At 39.4% G+C, this 18,751-nt stretch overlaps 1 protein-coding gene across 4 annotated transcripts in view; it reads left to right on the forward strand.

The window, feature by feature from the left end:
- JAKMIP2 (janus kinase and microtubule interacting protein 2) overlaps window positions 1–15,297 on the forward strand; it is a 163,832-nt gene extending 148,535 nt beyond the window's left edge. The window contains exons 19-21 of one of the 4 annotated variants that reach the window (XM_012807398.1): window positions 203–268; window positions 4,351–4,421; window positions 13,083–13,408. In XM_012807398.1, coding sequence (XP_012662852.1) covers window positions 203–268; window positions 4,351–4,401 — 117 coding nt within the window. In that variant the 3' untranslated portion in view covers window positions 4,402–4,421; window positions 13,083–13,408. Of the gene's footprint in view, window positions 1–202; window positions 269–4,350; window positions 4,422–13,082 lie in introns of those variants that run through there. The other 3 variants (XM_012807395.1, XM_003782063.2, XM_012807388.1) reach the window with 3 other exon arrangements.
- The last annotated feature ends 3,454 nt before the right edge of the window (window positions 15,298–18,751 follow it).

Below are 18,751 nucleotides of genomic sequence, written 5' to 3' on the forward strand. Positions count from 1 at the left end.
AATGATTTCCCACCACAAAGTCTGGGTAATTTTTGAAACATCCATAGTACCCTTTGGATAGGGAAAAATGCACATGTGATGTTTTCAGCTGCTAGGACAAAGGTTCATATTTTTCTAGTAAGTTTCATGTGTTAGTTTGTTGAACGGTTTTTCTGAACAACTTAACACCCACGACTCCTTGCTTTTTTGTTTCTTTCTTTAGAGGATCCGTGACTTAGAAGATAAAACAGACATTCAGAAAAGACAAATAAAGGATTTAGAAGAAAAGGTATGTGTGTTGAGTTCAATATCTATTTTATTCTCTGTTCAATCAGAAAGTAATATTGACTGTGCTCACTGCATTCGCTTTGTGATTTCTCAGGCACTGTGTGTCTCGCAGAGGCAGTTGTAGTGACTGTAAACACAGCCTTCACCTTCAGTCAGGCACCAGAATTCCAGCAAAGGCTCTGAACACCAGTAACCTAGCCTTGGCATGTTCATCTTTTGTGTTGATTTTTTTATTCTCTCCTGTGTTTTCTCTCTCCATCTTCATTTTCTTTCCAAAAGTTTCTTCTGAGTTTGGGTACTTTACTTTGCTCTTTCTTTTAAAGATCTTTTTAGCACCTTTTAAAAATGTTTCCCATTCTTATTCATTAAAAAGACCTTGCATCCTTGTGCTTCTGTTTCACCACAATAAGTTCCAAAACTTAGGTTGACCCATGACAAAGAGGGCCTCCTCTCACTTCCCCAGTGGTGAGGAGAGTGATCGCTTCTTCCAAGTCAGCCAGTGTTGGAAGAGCAAGACACAGTGGTTCTTAGAAGGCACTGGGGAATGTGGGTGGGTGGGAGAAGGGACAGGCCAGGATACTAACAATGCACCAGACAGTGCTGCGTGACAGAGAAGTGTCCTGCCCTAGACACGGATCACCCAGCAGCACACAGCAAGAGTGGCAGGGAGGGTTTGTCTGGCATTCCAATCTGATTCACTCGAAGTAACTACCCAAGTCCCTGTATTGAAAAGGGAGATGGTTGTTTTTCAGTATCTTCCGTGAGCACACGCAAAGAAAACAGCAAACCGTCTGCCATTCCTGACACGATGGTTAGAACTGGGTTCATTTCACATTGCTTCTATAGTTATTCATTCAAATGTGTGAGGTCAGAGGGAGTTGGTGGGGTCTAATAGCCAGATCACCAGGCATCCAGATTCCTGTACAGGTGGGTCTCCAGGGGCTCTTCCGACCTTGGGTAAGTGCTTGCACCTCCTATGTCTAAGCCATATCTACAAAACAGAGATGATAATATTTGCCCTTACCTCTTCTCATGGGTTCCATGAGGAACAAGTGAACTCAATTCTATGAGAATTAGCAAAGACTAAGTATAAGTCAAATTAGAAGTATAATTTTGAAATTCCCACCTGTCAGGTACACATCCTCTGCAAAATTTTACGTTTCAATTTCCCTCGTTTCAGAAGTAAGCTATTTGGTTCTGGGGAATTGATGGAGACAAAGGTAAAGTGTTTATTAAACCAAGGACTGAGTCTGATTTCCCACTGATTGGAAGGAAGACCTACAGGAGACAGGGATTAGTCCCAGCTTCCCTGGTTGTCACAGACCATACTGGAAGTCTTCCATTTTCCACACTTTTGAATGGCCAGATCTTGGTCATTCCCTCTGCTAATTCAGAAACTGCCCTAAGGCCGACTCAAAGAGATGTCAGACTAAGGCAGTTGTGCCCCCAAAACTTCATGATATCATTCAGTCCCCATTCCGCTGAGGTTTAAAAAACACAAAAGAGGGAGAGGGAGACATTTTTTATACTTATTAATGTCACCATCCTCGCCATTCTATACATAAATCCCATGGAAATTTGGGGGGAGGAGAAGTTAAGATTATGGTCACCGTGAGAATTCAGTGTGAACTTTTTTCACAATTCTTTTGTCCAAAATACAAACAGGGCTGAACTTCCTAAACATTTATGATTAAGGGATAATATACATAACAGAAACAAGGACTCTCTAGTTATCAAAGCTGCATATTTCACATATTGTAACAAATTAAACCACTTCAAAAACAAGTCAGTTGATTTCGGATTAGAGATTGGACTGAGAGGTGAGGTTTACAACTCATCTTCATTCACTTGACTTTAATTCTACTTGCCTTCAAGCTGGTTGAAAAAAGCTAAAGATCCCTTTGTCAGGGATGCTCCTCGTTCTTTCCCTCCAGGTACTTGAGCCCCCAACTTACCTTGCAGTGTCCCTTCTTAGATGCCCATCTTCATGCTCACAGTGTTAATCAGGGGGTAGCAAAATAGCTTCAGCTATCCAACTATACAGCACGTCACCATGTCCAGAGCACTTCCATTGCCATTATCTCATTTGATCTTAAGTATTCTATAAGACAGATACAGCAGACATTATGATCCTCTTTTATGTAGATAATATGTAGGTCACTACAAAAGTTTTGTGGCCAACTACTGTGTTATGGGCCATTATTTCACTTCCAAAAAACACTGACAGTGTCTTTCCTTTTTTCTTTTTTTCTTTCTTTCTTTTTTTATTTTTTCCTTTGGAGACCAGTCTCACTCTGTCACTTGAGCTAGAATATCATGGCATCAGCCTACCTCCCAGCAACCCAAATTCCTGGGCTCAAGCAATCCTCCTGCCTCAGCCTCCTACATAGTTGGGACTAAAGGTGCCCACTCCACACCCAGCTATTTTTTCTTTTTTTGCGACAGTACCACTCTTCCACCCTGTGTACAGTGAGTGCTGTGGCATCATAGCTCACAGCAACCTCAAACTCTTGGACTCAGGCAATCCTCTTGCCTCAACCTCCCCAATAGCTGGGACTACAAGCTCCCACTACAATGCCCGGCTAGTTTTTCTATTTTCAGTAGTGACGAGATCTCGCTTTTGCTCAAGCTGGTCTCAAATTCCTGAGCTCAAGGGATGCTCCCACATCAGCCTTTCAGAGTTACAGGATTATAGGCTTGAGCCACCACACCACGCCAACAGCCTCCTTTCTGATTCCCCTGTGCATTGACCCACCGCACCAGGCCACAGCCTCCTTTCTGATTCCCCTGTGCATTGAGCCACCGCACCAGGCCACAGCCTCCTTTCTGATTCCCAGGTGCAAGTTTCAGCTTGCTCAGGTTGTCTGTTTTGCTGGGAGGGCTTCATTTGTTTCTGTTCACATGGATTTTATGTTTCTTGAATTTTATGTATCTCAAAACTTTCGTAATGACCCACATAACACAATGGCTCAAAGAAATCAAATAACCTGCCCAGGATTATATAACTAATCTATGGTAAATCAAGATCAGAGAAGTCAGGGTGTCTGACTTTAAGTGCCATGGTCTGTGCCCTACACTGCAGGACTGAGAATCTCATTGCAGACTAAGTGAGGGGCACCGCCTCATGCCCAGAGAGGTAGCTCTGATGTCTGATGGTCTCACAGGAATAAAAGGGAAACCTTCTATCCCTTTCCTTGAGCTTCTCCTACTGCAGTTAATGTCTTTAAGAAATGAAAAAAAGGGGGCGGGACAGAGTTTCTGCCTTTCAGAACAATAGACCAGTACATGGCTTTTAGCACACTATTTGTAACTTATTTATAGAATTTGCCACACTGAAGCAGTGGCATCAAAGGAAATACGCAAATAGCACGCACACAAACCTTGTCCAAAAATATGTCCTGATTCTGCAAAAATAAACCATAAAGGAAATCAGTTATCTTTTAAAAACTGACCTGACCTGTGATCTTTTATAATCCACATACAGTTAGTTATATGCGTAGATCAGGGCTATACAAGCATGAGTTTGTCCATTCAATTATCTGCTTTTCTAGCAAAGGTTCTTAGTCAAGAGAGACTTATCAGACTTCGTAAAGAGATGTCTATCTCAGAGACTAGCACATAAACCAAATAATGATAGCATTGAGTGATTAAGTGTATGTTCTGATCATCTTTTGTGGTTTTGAAATACCTTCCTAGACATGAAAGATGGAGAGAATGACACATAATGGAGTAGGACTCAGGACATCCAAGCGCCAGCCCTCACAGTGCTTTGAAGTTGTGTAGAATTAAACAATTGGTTTACTTCTCTGTGCTTAGTTTTCTCATCTATAAAATTAAGAGCTTAGACCAGTTATCTGTAAGAGCCCCTCAATAATTCTAAAATGTATGAATCAGTGTTAGCTGAACATTACCATTGCTGTCAGTAGACACACAAAAAGTATGAATTTTTTAAATAAAAACGTAATTAATGTGTATGTGAGAAGGGGCCAGACTTGAGAGATGTGGAAAAGCTAAGGTTTTGTACTACCTGAATGACACTATAGAGATTCAGATTTACATAATCTTCTTCTTTTTCTTCTGCAGTTTCTGTTTCTATTCTTGTTCTTCTCTCTTGCCTTTATTCTATGGCCTTGATGTCAAGGTGCCTCTTAAAGGTAAGATTCCATTTAATTCTCAAACTGTGGTTCTCAGAGGTATTTGATAAGAAGGATGCTGTATATAGTTACTATGCTGTGCTTTTTAAAAAACAAATACTTGGTTTGGTTAGCTTAAATGCCATAGAATGAGAAACAGAGACAATCTATTTGGGTGATTGTAAAAGAAATAAAGAAACTATGAAGTGTGTTGAGTCTCAAGAATATTGTCCAGGTAACTGTATTACTTTGGGAACTCACAATGTTGGTGGACCCTAGTATTCTCATCATAATTTCCCAGAAAAAAGTTGCTTCTGTAAAAGGAAAGTAAAGAAGAACAGAAATATGACTTTACCTTTAGTATGGCTTTCAGCTTGAAAGTTCTGACTCTGGGAATCTAACAAGGTAATAATGATGGCAATTTTCAATCCTTTTCTCTAGTCTGTCTTCATCCCAACTCAGGAAAGCAGGCTAATTAAATGAAATTGAATCTTTTTTACTACAAATGACTTCTCAAACTCAATTCTAAAAAAAAGAAAATCTTAGACTATTATCAAGTCCATGACTCATAAATATGGACATAAATAATCCTAGCCAGTGATTCCCAATGTTTAAAAATATAGATTCCCCAGGCCCTGCCCTAGCCTCACTGAATCAGATCACTGGAAATGGAGGTAATACAGAGAGAAAGGGAGAGAAAGAGAACAAGAACTGTCGGGATTTAACTAACATGTCAGGTGATTCTGATGTTCAGCCAGGTATGGAAACCACTAATTTTTGACCACTGTTAAAAAATAAAGAAAAGCTAGCTGCCCTTCTGAGTCCATTTATCTTGGTCCTTGTTATTTTATTAGCCTATCAAGTTATATTATGTAGATATATTTCCTGGACCCTATTGTAATGAACATTTCCGATAGCAAGTTGAAGGTGGATGAGACACACTTTTTCCTTTTGTGGGTATCAACTCTATAGATACAGATAAGTGTGGTACCACTAGTGGTATCTACTGGTACAGATCAGTAAAAACGCTTTAGCGCGACCTGGTACAAGGAAAGAGTTAAGCAGATATGCCCAGAACGTTTATGTCTTCTTGTAACCAACTCTTTGGCTTCATTTCCTCTTCCAAAAGATTTTCTTCTCAGACTAGCATCTATCTGTTACCTGGCAAGAAGGGTGATAACCATGCAACACACACAGAAGAGAAGACTGACTCTTTTAAACGGAATGAGAAAATGAAATGAGATTCTCAAGGAAAGGATCAAAATGGGCAAATATCAGAAAACGAATGGCGTTCATTGCCCCCCACCCCAAAAATAAATAAACAGGGTAACTAAAGTTCAGGAACAGACAAGTATGATATGTGGATTAGTGAAGAAAAATCAAACCTTACAAATACTAGCTGGAAAAATGCATAGGTTTCAACTTTTACATCAATAGTGGGTAACACTTCTCATGTGCTTGGAGCTGTTCCTAGGTTTAATCCTCACAACAGCCCCTGTTAGTAGGAACTGCAATTAGTCCTACGTCACAATTAGAGAAACTGCACCTCCGACTTCCCCAAGACCTTACGGCTGTGATTGTCAGGCATAGGATGTATATCCAGGAAGCCTCGCTTCAGGGTCCACTTTTAACTATCACCCTACTCACAGATCAGAGGGAGTTTCTCTCGAATTTTGAGCAACACGATGTCCTCATGTATCAGCAGCCAAAAGAACCTTCTATTATTTGTATCGCCCTTCTTAGCTACTGGCTTTTGGAATTACAAAGTGTTCATCTGTATGCCTTTTCCCATTTTATCTAACTCCTTGAGGCATATACAAGATTTGATTTACTTTTCCTCGAAAGCAGTAAATAATTGACACTTTAAATAATTTCCTGTTAAATGAAAGACTACATAATAATAATTAAAAATAATGCGGCATGGCTGGTGCCTGTGGCTCAAAGGAGTAGGGCACCGGCCCCATATGCTGGAAGTGGCAGATTCAAACCCAGCCCCAGCCAAAAACTGCAAAAAAAATTAATAATAATACAGCAAATGAATGTGATGGTGAATCTGGACAGTATAACATACAGTATATGCAAGAACATGGCTGAGGGATTTAGAATGCACACCTTCGAAGTTAAATATGCTCTTCCTTTGAATCTTGCCATTTTCTAGCCATGTAATGGTAGGCAATTTATTTAATCTACCTGAGGCTAGGTTTCCTATTCTATAAAATGGTTATAATTATGTTATTTGCAACATGGTGTCGTGTCGAGAGAATTAAATAGTGTTATGCATGTAAAAGATATCGTGCTGCCCAGAAAATAGTCAAGGAATCAACAACTCTTAGCTATTGTTGTAAAACACTAGCTGTCACATTTGCTGAGTTTGCAAATATGTAGATAGAAAATTATAACCTCTCATGCTGTCAAGCAGTTTACCACCTAAATCCAAACAAGTCATTGCTTTTGATCTTCTCTTTTCAGGGAATAATCTGTATTTAAATAATATAAGAGAATACCACATTACTGAAAACTGATTAATGCTGCTTATGTCTCCAAAGTAGGCAAGAGAGACAGGAATAAGTAAGGAAGAAAAGGTCCTGGCTTGTTGGCGGGTAGCAAAAGCATGTTGCAAATAAGTATAAAAATGTTTTCTACACTAAATTAGTGACTTATATTCGGTTCATAACCCCAAGACTAACTTAAATTATACATAAAGGTACCCTCTTTAAAATGGAGTGACTCATACTTTTATTAGTTACCTAAGTCATTCTTTTTTTTTTTGAGACAGAGTCTCACCATGTCACTCTCAGTAGACTGCTGTGGCTTCACAGCTCACAGAAAATCAAACTCTTGGGCATAAGAGATTCTCTTGCCTCAGCCTCCCAAGTAGCTGGGAATACAGGTGCCCACCACAAGGACCAGCTATTTTTGTTGTTCTTGTAATTGTCATTGTTGTTTGGCAGGCCCAGGCTGGGTTCAAACCCGCCAGCCTGGGTGTATGTGCCCAGCACCCTACCCGCTGAGCTATAGGTGCAGGGCCAACCTAAGTCATTATTGTCAGGGATGTTACCATAGAAGCTGCAGAGAGCTCCCTGAGAGGCACTCTTACTGCACTAAGTGGTTGATGACTAAATAACTACATACATTCTATTGGGTAGCTACCTTACCCAGGGGACCCAGGTAGCTCCAGGAGATACCTGCCCTATATTCTGTTTATTCCACTAGCATAGCACTATGTTAGAGTTCTTCAGAGAGACAACCCATAAGGTGGGTGGATGGGTGGATGGATGGATGAGAGTGGACTCCTTAGGGGAATTGACTCTCATAATTATGAAGGTTAAGAAGTCCCACAATACACCATCTGTAAGGAGAATCAGAGAAGCCAGTAGTGTGGCTCAGTTCAAGTCAGAAGGCCAGAGAGAGAACCAAGGAAAATGAAAGCGTAGCTCTCAGTCCAAGACCAAAAACCTGAGAGGTCCAGGAGGCCACTGATGTAAGCCCTAGAGTCCCAAGGCGGGAGAAGCTGGAGTTCTCGTTTCTAATCCATTCGTTCCTCCCTCAGGGTCGAATCACCTGATGAGGCGGGAGCTCAATTAGACTCCACCTCCCAACTGCTGCACTAGGGATTAAGTTTCCAACATATGTTTTTTGTCAGGCACATTCAAGCCATAACACACTGATTCTTCCACAAAAGACAGTAACACAAGGAGAAAAAAGAAAATGAAAGGACACAAATATCTATCACAAGGTTAGTTGTTACTATATATCCAGGTTACAGTGACGCATTGAAAATCCTCCTCTTCTGAGCAGGGATGGATTAATGAAAAACAGGAGAGCACCAGCTTTGTTCATTTTGAAGTTGGGAAGACCAGAGAACAGGTGATCATGATTCTTTATCCACATACTCTGGTCTAGTTCATTTTTAATGATACGTCTCTAGGGTCAGCCATGAATTCTTGAACTTGACAGCTCAATATAATATTTTGACCTCTTGTCTAGTAACATAAAACAGTTGAAAGGCACATAATATGGTATTATTGTTCTGATGCAGAAAAAAAACTTTAAAAAAAAATTATAACTGTATTATAAAAACAGCCAGAGTTGATTGGTTACAAATCAGCTGTTAAAATGTGCCAATGTTTATATTTTATTACATTTCTATTTTTTTCAATCCCTCTTCCCACCAGGACCTACAGGTAGCCAATTGAAAACAAATGGCCACATGACCCATCTCTGCTATATTGTTTTTAAAAATAGGAGAATTTCGCTCCTTATTGTTTTACATTGACAAGGAAAGTCTTTAAGATTGTATGCCGGCTAATAATTATTATATTATGCAAATATATTCATTAGCCTCTATCCTATCATATTAAAGTGGTTTTGTTATCTGTCTCACAGATTGGACTATTACTAAAGCATAAAGTAGGGTTTGTGTTGTATTCATCTTAGTGCCTTCAAGGTCTACAGCAGTGCTTTATCTATACTGGAAGCTGAATAAATTTTAAGTTGGCAGATAGACTGAAGGACAGATGGATGAATGACTAAATAGCTGAATAGTTAAATAGGAAAGCAGGTTTGCAGTATGTTAGATTAGAGCCATGGATAGCATAGTAATGCTAAGCTATTAATGATACACAAGGTAGCATAGCTGATTTGTTCCTCATATTTCATTTGGAGACTAACTTAACGAATGTATTAACGAAGGAAAGGGCATATAAGCCAATGAATGCATTCATCCCCTTCTCCATAGCTGGAATAGCTTACCAGCTGGCTCAGAACTTCTGCCATAGACATTCTTAAAATCTATTCTCCACACAGCAGTTAGAGTAAGTTTTTTGAAGCCCAGATCTAACCTTGCCCCCGTGCTGGGAAAACATCACCATAAGGATCAAGTCTTTAACTTGGCAACAAAGCCCCTGTGGTCTTACCTCAGTCTCTCAGGCTTCCTGCTGTTACAGTTTTCCTTGATGAGCCGCACGCCCCCTGCTGGCCGGAGGGTCAAGCAGTGTTAGTGCAGTACATTGAACACCTCCCTCCTGCTTCCTCTAGTAAACACCTATTCACTCATCCTTCAGCTCTCAGCTCAGTCATGTGATTCCCTCAGGGAATTCTTTCTCAATTTCCCTTCTGGACAAATTTTACATGCATTTAGATATATGTATACATATTTTTTAATTTGTGTTTCTCTTCCTCATTACATATGTTTCAGGAGAGTAGGGACCACACACATAAATGTTTTGTTTACCCTTGTATTCCAAATACCTACACAGTGCCTACCACGTAGTCAAACATCAGTAAATACTTTTTAATAATACTGACGACATAATAAGGAGAAAAGAAAAAGTATCTTGTTTTATAGTTCAGAAAGTACATTTCATATGCTTTATTTTATTTAATACTATACCAAACCTGCAAAATATGTAGATATTATTATACCTCTCTGTCTTAGTCTGTTTCTGCTGTTATAACAAAATACCTGAGACTAGGTAGTTTATAAATAATAGAAATTTAATTCTTATAGTTCTGGAGCCTGAAAAGTTCAAGATCAAGTCAATGGCAAGTTTGGTATCTGGTGAGGACCCAGTCTCTACTTCCAAGATATTACCTTGTTCTTACTTTCTCTAGAAGAGGCAAACACTGTGTCCTCTAATGGCTACAGGGATAGAAGGGCAAAACGGCCAAGCTGGTTACATCCAGCCCTTTTATAAGGCACAAATCCCATCCATTGTACCCTCATGGTCTAATAACCTCCTAATGGCCTCACATCTTAGTATTGTTGCATCAAGGATGAAATTTTAGCAAGAATTTTGGTGGGAGCACAAACATTTAAACCATAGCACTCTCCAAATATTAATTTCCTAATATAAAAAATTTAGGAATTAATAGCACCATTTTTCTGAGGACTAGTGATATTATATAGGCAAAGCAATTAGGGTAGTACCCAACACATAGAAAGGCTCATTAGATGCCAAGTTTCTAGGACATAACAAGCATTCCATCTTGAATGATGCCTTTCAGATGTGCTTCCATCTAACTCCACCACCACCATCAAGGGGTTAGTATCCATTCATCCTCTCCATCTCCGTGGAAAATCGGGGAAGCCTCCCCTGACCCCCTGGTTTCATTCAGCATTATTATCTGTCTTCCCCATTAGGATTTTACCTAACAATGCCCAATGTCAGTTTCGATGGAGGTAATAGGAGTAGCTGCCATTTATTGCACTCTCCATGACAAATTGCATGAGGCTTGAAGGTGTAGAAGGTCTAGAAGATGGCCCTTTGTTTTCCAGATGGTGTGACTGGTTGACCAGTGGAACCCTTACAGCTTCTTGACTTACACGCCTGAAGTGATGTCACCGTACTTATTGACTTAGATTTTGGTGGCACATAAAATCTTAAAAATCATAGCTGCAATTGCTGTTTTCCAGAGGAGGAAACTAAAGCTCAGCATTGTTAAGTGCCCTATGAGAAAGAATCCCTGTGTGCCATGGGTAACCCTGGTGTTAATGCCACTTTGAAAAATTGTAGTTCCTTTCTCAGACACTCCTAAATGTATTCAAGTTTAACATTCTAAGAGAATACCTGTAAGTCCATTAATTTTTAAAACCAATATGCATTTACTCAAATGATAGGTTTTTCCTCCATTATAGGCAGAAATGATGCACACATGCTCTGACACAGAATGTACAAGTAGGATTTGATCTCTGATAACATGTGAAGGGAAAGTTTGCAAGTAAAAACTTCTTGTGTTTGCTTATTTGTTTTATGGATGCAGACACATCCAGAAATACATACCCTGAAAGAATCTGATATATACATTCAGATCCATTACCAGGGAATAGAAGAATATTATACATGTAACTAATTGTGCTTTCAGCCAGGTGGGATGTAGATATAAATTTGATCTCTTTCTCAAATCATGGCTTCTACTCTGAGTCTGTCTTATTTTCCTGCCTCAGCCTTTAATTAAATCTTAGGTTAGTTCCCCAACTTTTCAGGCCCTTTCAGTTCTCAAAAGTCTCACTTAATTTAAACATGCAATCTCAGATTCAGTTAAATCTCATTTCTTCCCTTCTGTGACTTTGGACATGGGCCAGTTATCCCCATGGGGGAGTTGTTCATGGTCTGGCTCTAGGCAAGCTCTTCCCCCTTTCACCCTCTTCAAGGCTTTAGTCTGCCTGGAGAACAGGGAGAAGGAAAAGGAAAGGAATCCTGCCACCTCCACTGTTTCTCTGGCTATTAACAACCAGCACTTGATGTCTGTGCTTTGAGAGGTGCCCAAGGGCTGGCCATCTAAGGGACATACTTGTCAGCTCTTCAGAAGGCTGAGCAGAGGATGCCTACTGCACTATTCCCTGCTTGGCCAAAGCCCACCCTCCTCCATTGCCACTCAGGAGTTCATTGTGGCTGGTACAGCCCACAGCTTCTTGCCTCTTGATGAAGTATGGAGAGGGAGACGACGATACTATTGCCGCTACCTCTGCCTTGTTGTCCCTCATGGCCTCTGCTCAGATAGACAAGGCAAGATGAGCAAGTCTGTGGAGCAATAGAAAGCGAATCTCCCTTGGTGCACACACAGCCAATCTCTTGTGCCTCTGGGCATCTTCTGCTTGTTCCCTCGGTGTGGTCTCACCCCAACCACTGCACTTTCTTCACGAAGGTTCTCCTTGGTGACTAGGTCACTCTTCCGTCCTAGTCTCACTTAGTCTTGGGAGTAAAGTGGCTCTGCAAACATGCATCCCAAATATATAGGCCTTGCTCTCACAGGGAGAACGTCTTTGCATCTGTAGTCTGCCTCTAAGTGGTAGACGAGAAGTGTCTTCTGGGCAGTCAGTGCCTTCTTTTCCTCCACTTTGGATTTTGGTCACTGTTTCTGAGATAATAGTAAAGTCTTTCTACAGGATTATTATAGTATCCTTACTTTATAGATGAAAAAAATCGAGGCTTAAAGAAGTTGAATAACTTGTCCTTGGACATACAGCAAGAAAATGAAAACCCCATTTCTCTAAGTCATTCAGATTCTAAAGGCACATGGTTAGAATGTCCTCTGTGCCATTTCCAGCTTTTTTTAGAAGATAGCATTATGATCTAGACCTCTACACAAGTAAAAACGCAAACGTACAGACTTAAAGAGTGTTCCTCTGTTTGAGCTAGGCATCCTGACTGGGGACATCTCTGGGCCAACCAGAAACCTCTGTGGCAGAATCCCCAGGGGGTCCTCCCATCAGGACCTTTGGGTGGAGACAACTTGCCAATGGTAACAATTGCTGGGGAGGAAATGTGACATAAAAGTAAGTTACCGAAGGCACAGACAACCCTGCTGTTAATGTAACACCTTAAGTTGATATTTTGGGACATGATGACTCACTGAACCTTCGTAGGGCATCACCTTAGAAGGCTCCAGAGGAAGAAGTAATCACGATGATAACTAATATTTCAGGCCACTTACCGTGAGACCAGAACTGCTCATTGTTTTATATGCATTATGTTGCAACAACCTTTGAAACAGATACTTCTGTTTTCTCATTTAAAATAACCGAGTTTAGAGACGTTATGTAACTTGCAAGGGATCATACTGCTCAAAAAGGTGGTAAAGCATAAAGAGTACTTTTTCTTTAGAAAACCGTTTTGTTTTCTTGTGATTTCTTGTGTACTATTAACAGAAATAACATAGGAATTTTTCCTCTTTTTACAGAGTAACCGAAAACATGGATAAGACTCCAGAAAGGCAAATCCTTTTAAACCTTCAAAGATGGCAATATTGTTTACACCAGTGAGAGGGAGATCAAAAGCTAAGACCTACCCTGTAGCCAGGACTACAACTGTGTATTTTAAAGCCATTATTCAAGGTTTCTTACTTGACAGTTCCTACATGACCCTGTTGAAAATCTACAATATATGCTGCATTTAATGAAACATGTATATGTCAAACCAGAAGAAAAGAACTATAAACATATATTGTGTAAAGAAAAAATTCCAGCAATGGAACCAGTTTCAGCAGAGCAAGCAAAGATGTGTCTTGGGCATGGAACCAAAGTTACAATGAAACATTCAACCCCTGCTGTGCAGGGGGGGTCATTTTAATGTAACACCACACCCCATGGAAACACTAGTTCTGAAAATAAACATCATTTTAAAAGATCAAAACAAAAACATCAAGGGCGGGTGGGGAATGAAGCACGAGGAATACCTATGAGGAGCTATTTACAATAAAATGTTTCCTTTGAAAAGTCTGGTTTCTTACTACAGGGATTTGCTTTTCTGTCTTTATGATTATTTTAAACTCAGGAACAGAGACATCTGCAACGCAATGTGAATGGGAAGAAACACATGCTCCGTTTTGTTTTTCTGCAAAAGGTGGAGCTCATGGAATTCATTCCACAGATGACAGATGAGAAGCGGATCGCAGCAAACCTAACTAAACTGGCAACCCAGTCAAAGCCCCTGGGTGAATGTAAGGTGCGAAATAAAAGCAGATTTGATGCTTGTCCTTCTCTCACATCTGCGTTCCTCCATCAATGGACTGATCTCATTCAGACTGAAAATGAAGACGACGCTGTAAATCCAAGCTCCCTGACTTAGTTCTCTTCACAACATCAACATCTGTAGGGAGCATGGGCCAGAGAGCATCTCTGAACCTTCCAATTTCCAAAATACTAATTTTCAAGTGGCTGCTTAAAGATTGCCTGCAAATGAATATGCTATATGATTTGAGTACAAACACAATAGAGGTGATAAGTAAACTTGTACCAACAGTTGGGTTTGCCGCAGAAATGTGAATATTGAGCTAAATTATGATTATTTTCAGAAGCATCCCGATATGCCTAGAGCATTCTGACTTCTTGTTGTTTCAAGTAATAATATTCTTTCCCACACAGCTGAGAGCAACAAGACAGCTCTACTTTTTTTATATAGAAATAATACGATGGTGCCAGTAAGGTCATTTTCTAACAAAGACAAATGGAAGACTGGTACCTTTCCTAAGTTATGTCTCAGATTCAGCTCTGAGGCAAATATTAATACTTGTTCCTGAAAAGCTAATTTTACACCTCATTCACTGTAGATAACAAAACAACCTCAATTTTTCAAATTTTCAAGATTTTATTTATGTGGCTAGAATTCCCATGCATAGGGAATATCTGTAGGGAGCCAGATACTTTTTCTACAAAATGTAACACAAATCTTTCCATATGTGGGTTCAGTATCTTGTCCTTCAGTTTGGGCACTGGCATTTTCAAAGCCAGAACATAACTGAAGAATGTGCAAGAGAAACTAGAATGCTGGGGTCCCACTTTTTGTTCTTATATTTACTGCTGACCCAGGTATTTTTGCCCCAGTCACTTAACCTCTCTGTGCCTCAGTTTCCTCATCTGCAAAATGGGGTTAAATGCTTTTTCATAAAGTTTTATTTGCAATTTTGGAACAAGAGGTGCTTAACGTAGCACAAAGTGCTTTGTAATTATTACAACTGCTGTATTATTTGACTTTCTTAATGTCAAGGAAAAAATTCCCCTGTGCAGTAAAATAGTGCTTCAGTTTGGTTAAATCTAAGCCCTACTGAAGCTTTCCCATCAACTGACCTGGGACATTATTAGCAATAAAGATTGAGAGATCCAAAGCCAGAATCTCTAATAATCTATAGCAAATAGATCATCTCATGCTATTGAATGAGATAAAGGCATATGTCATTTCAACGATCAGCATCTCCAAGCTATCTCGATGGCATATGCATGTCGTCACACCAAACACCACTTCTATCACAGGAGAACCAACCATGATGTGAAGGCTGGGCGTGAACTGACCATATCTCCTCATCAGCCTGATTATCTTTTCTGTATGTGTTAATGGGGAAAGTTAGGTGATACATCCTACTGTGAAGTTCTGAAACAAACTATCCTCCTAGATTCTTTGCTCATATGAAATATGAGTGGTAGGCTCAGTGTGCAGGCATTGTCAAAGAGGGTGCCGCTACAGCATCTGTGACCCAACCCTAGCAAACTTCAGTCAGAAAATATGGAAGAGGATAAATTATTCTCCCGTATCCTAAGACTTTTCAATTGCTCTTCACTGACTGTTCCAGAGTCCATCTGAGCAAACCCGTTCTACATCTGCTCAACAAAACATACCTTCCTTCTCGTCATCTGGCTTTTCCCACCAAGGAACTTATATTTTAAAATTTATATTTAAAAACTGACTACTTCTAAATGATTAGAAATATTTGCAAGAGGTGGTATGGTTTAATCATATTCCTTACTTGCTATAAATCAGATTGTATTGTACACATACAAAATCAAAAAAGCAACCGTCAAGATGGCCATCTAAGCAGTTTTAGATGTGTGTAAGACAAATACAAAAGGAAGAATTTATTTTTTCTCCTTGCTTAAGGTCTAGGAGATTAATAAATTTCTCTGTATTGCAGGGTAAACTAATATTTCCACAGGTCTTCCTCGTCATCCTTAAACTTATCGCTGGGTAAGTCTGAGTGTTCTGACAGGTATGTTTCTCTGTTATTCATTTTCACAATTATAAAAGCATAAGCAAAATTGTGGATGGAAGTTCCACTCACTCATGGATCCATGGAAATGGACCATCTCTAAATGAATGCTTCTTTTAGGATGTTCAACAAAAAAGAAAAGAAGTCTCAAAATAATGAAGAGGTCTCATGCGGCTCCATTTCTTAAAAAGAGCAGATAAGTCCCACTCTGATCCTTAAATTCTCCATCTGTACTATCCTAACACATTTGGCCAATGAATTAGCAACAATCAGAACAGCATTCTTCAGGATTCATTTAATTTTTCTTAACAAAATATTCATCCCTTCAAAAATAAAGATAACAAAGGCAGTTTGAGATAAATAAAAGCCCCAATTTACGTAGCTATTCAGGGCACAAGAATTTCCAGGAGAAGGAGAAAACGGACAGGCTATGTTTGACTTACCATACTAAAAAAGATGTATCACTGAATTGACTGTCAAATTTTTATTTTTAATGCCACTCAACTTTTATTTTAGGAAGTAAAAGGATTTGTTGGAAAAATTCAGATCCCTTATTAACTCATGTCATGTAAATTATGTTATTGCCAAGAGTTTGCTTTGATGTTTTTTTCAGTCCCCCAAATAACTGCTTTGCAGCTAGTGTGGGTCTTCCCAACTCCATAAGACAGAGTCAACATGGAGGGCACGGGTCATCAGTGAAACAGAGAGGGGACATGGTGTTCCCCGCTAAGTAATAGAAGAAATAAAGTTTGCCAAATAATTTTTACTACAGTATTTTATTTCAACTTACCTTGATTGTTTTCAGTTTTAAATAAATCTCTGGCAAACGCGTTCTCTTTTGCCTATTTATTGTCTTTTTCTGTATGTAAACCCATTGTATAAGTCATATGTTCACTGTCTTCAATGTCATTCATAAGTTTGCTGTTTTAAAATGATGCAAATCTTTTTAACCTGCCTAGGTTTTCATGGAAACTAAAAGAATGTTCTTTGGGTTTGTGCTGATGTTTACACAAGTGGATCATCTGTGTTATGTTACATCAAAGTAGGTGACTAGTATAGACATTTTATTTTAAAAATGTTTCATTGCATTCTTTATATCTGTCAAAAGGTGGGTGGCACAGAATACAAACACACATGCATGTGCACACACACGCAAACGTGCACAGGGCAGAATCCGAACTTGCTGTATAGTCTGCGGGTTGCATTGCATGTCGCCCTCTGCGAAATTTTCACAACAAAGCTTTTGGTAATTTAATCATAGATTTTGGCAGTTTAATCCTATCACTTTAGTAATTTAGACTTAGCTACTATATTTTTAAAATCCAATATAACTTTTGAATGATAAGTAATCAAAACAACTCTTAGATGACTTTATGTTATGAGTTAATGCTTCAGGATGGACCCAAGCCCCTCTTTAAGAGGACTTCTTAGGTCTTAGAGGAGGAAAGCTGTCATCTCATTTCCATGTACTGTCTTGAGACTGAATTTCAGACATATTGGCAAGAGGATTCAGACAGAACGGAAGGTTGGAGTTAATTCTAGTACAGCTGCTTCAAGTGCCAAAGTCTATGATTTTGTTTCAGAACTGGGAAGAGCAGATTAACATTCCTTTACTGTCTAGTTTGGCCATTTAATTCTTACTAAATAAATCTTTTATTGTTAAGAGTCCAAGTCCAATGTTTAATCAAAATTACTAAATATATACTTAAAGGGGCAACATAGCAAAAACAGGATTGTAATTTGATATATTCAACCTAGTGTAGCAAACTCAGAGGTACAGGTGGCTGATGTGGTGAGGTTTCCTGCTTCCGGTTTTGGTTTCCTCTGCATTGAGGAGAAGAAACTTATGTTTATATTTCTATCCTTATAAGATGCAAAGTTCTACAGGCTGGAATAGTGTCCAATTGGGTCCAATTTTAGAGTCAACACTCCACAGACTTCGTAAAGAGTGGATGGTGCAATTTCCCAGCCAAAAGCAGATTCCCAGAATTCTTCAATAACAACAGCCACTTCTATTGACTGATACCTCTGACTGTGTCTAATCCCCCATTTACCATAACAACTTCCCCCAGTGAGGCAGATCAAAACCCAAACATTTTTATAAATACGTGATGTACATAGATGCACATACATACTCTGTACATACTATGATGGTTTGAGCACTTACGAGATGCGTGCTTCTGTCCCAGAATGGAGGACTGAAAGAGGATTTGTTTTTTCTGAAGATGCTGGGAACTCATACTTCTGTTTAGCGTCTCCTGTCTGCACTCTTCCACTCTTGCCATTTCCTGCTGTTGACCGAGACAGAGACTACTCACTGGTTTTTCAATTACTCAAGCCCACAAACCAGCAAATGGTTTGTTTTTGTTTGGTTGGCCTGTTGACTTTTTTTTTTTTTTTTTTTTTTTGGTAAGAGCAAGAGAAAGTTCAGCACAATCCACAGTATTAATTTTAGCCAAAAGGCCCATTATCTTTATCAGCTAAAAGTTCCATTCCAAGAAGGGTCCATGCATGTTTTAACGTTCAAGATACAGTTCTATGTGGACTCAAGGTTAATTCCATAGGTGTCTGGGGTCCAATTTCTCAGAGCTTTCATCCAACCAACTGCCTCAGTTAGTTGTTTCCATCCATCTCATGAGCAAGACTCTGCATACTGATTCAGTGCTGGTTTACTACTGAAAGACGAATACTACATAAATTGACTGAGTTTCACCAGAATGATCCTCTGAAGTACACCAAACATGCACATGTACTGTATGTATTACCACAGAGATTGAAATCAACTTACCGTATGTAAAGTTTTATGAATGGTTATCTTCTAAGTTATGTATTTAACATAGGAATCCATGAACTGTGGTGTTTTAGTTTAT

Source organism: Otolemur garnettii, unplaced genomic scaffold (genome assembly GCF_000181295.1).
Source record: "Otolemur garnettii isolate 467f Iridium unplaced genomic scaffold, OtoGar3 scaffold00003, whole genome shotgun sequence".
Lineage (NCBI taxonomy): Eukaryota > Metazoa > Chordata > Mammalia > Primates > Galagidae > Otolemur > Otolemur garnettii.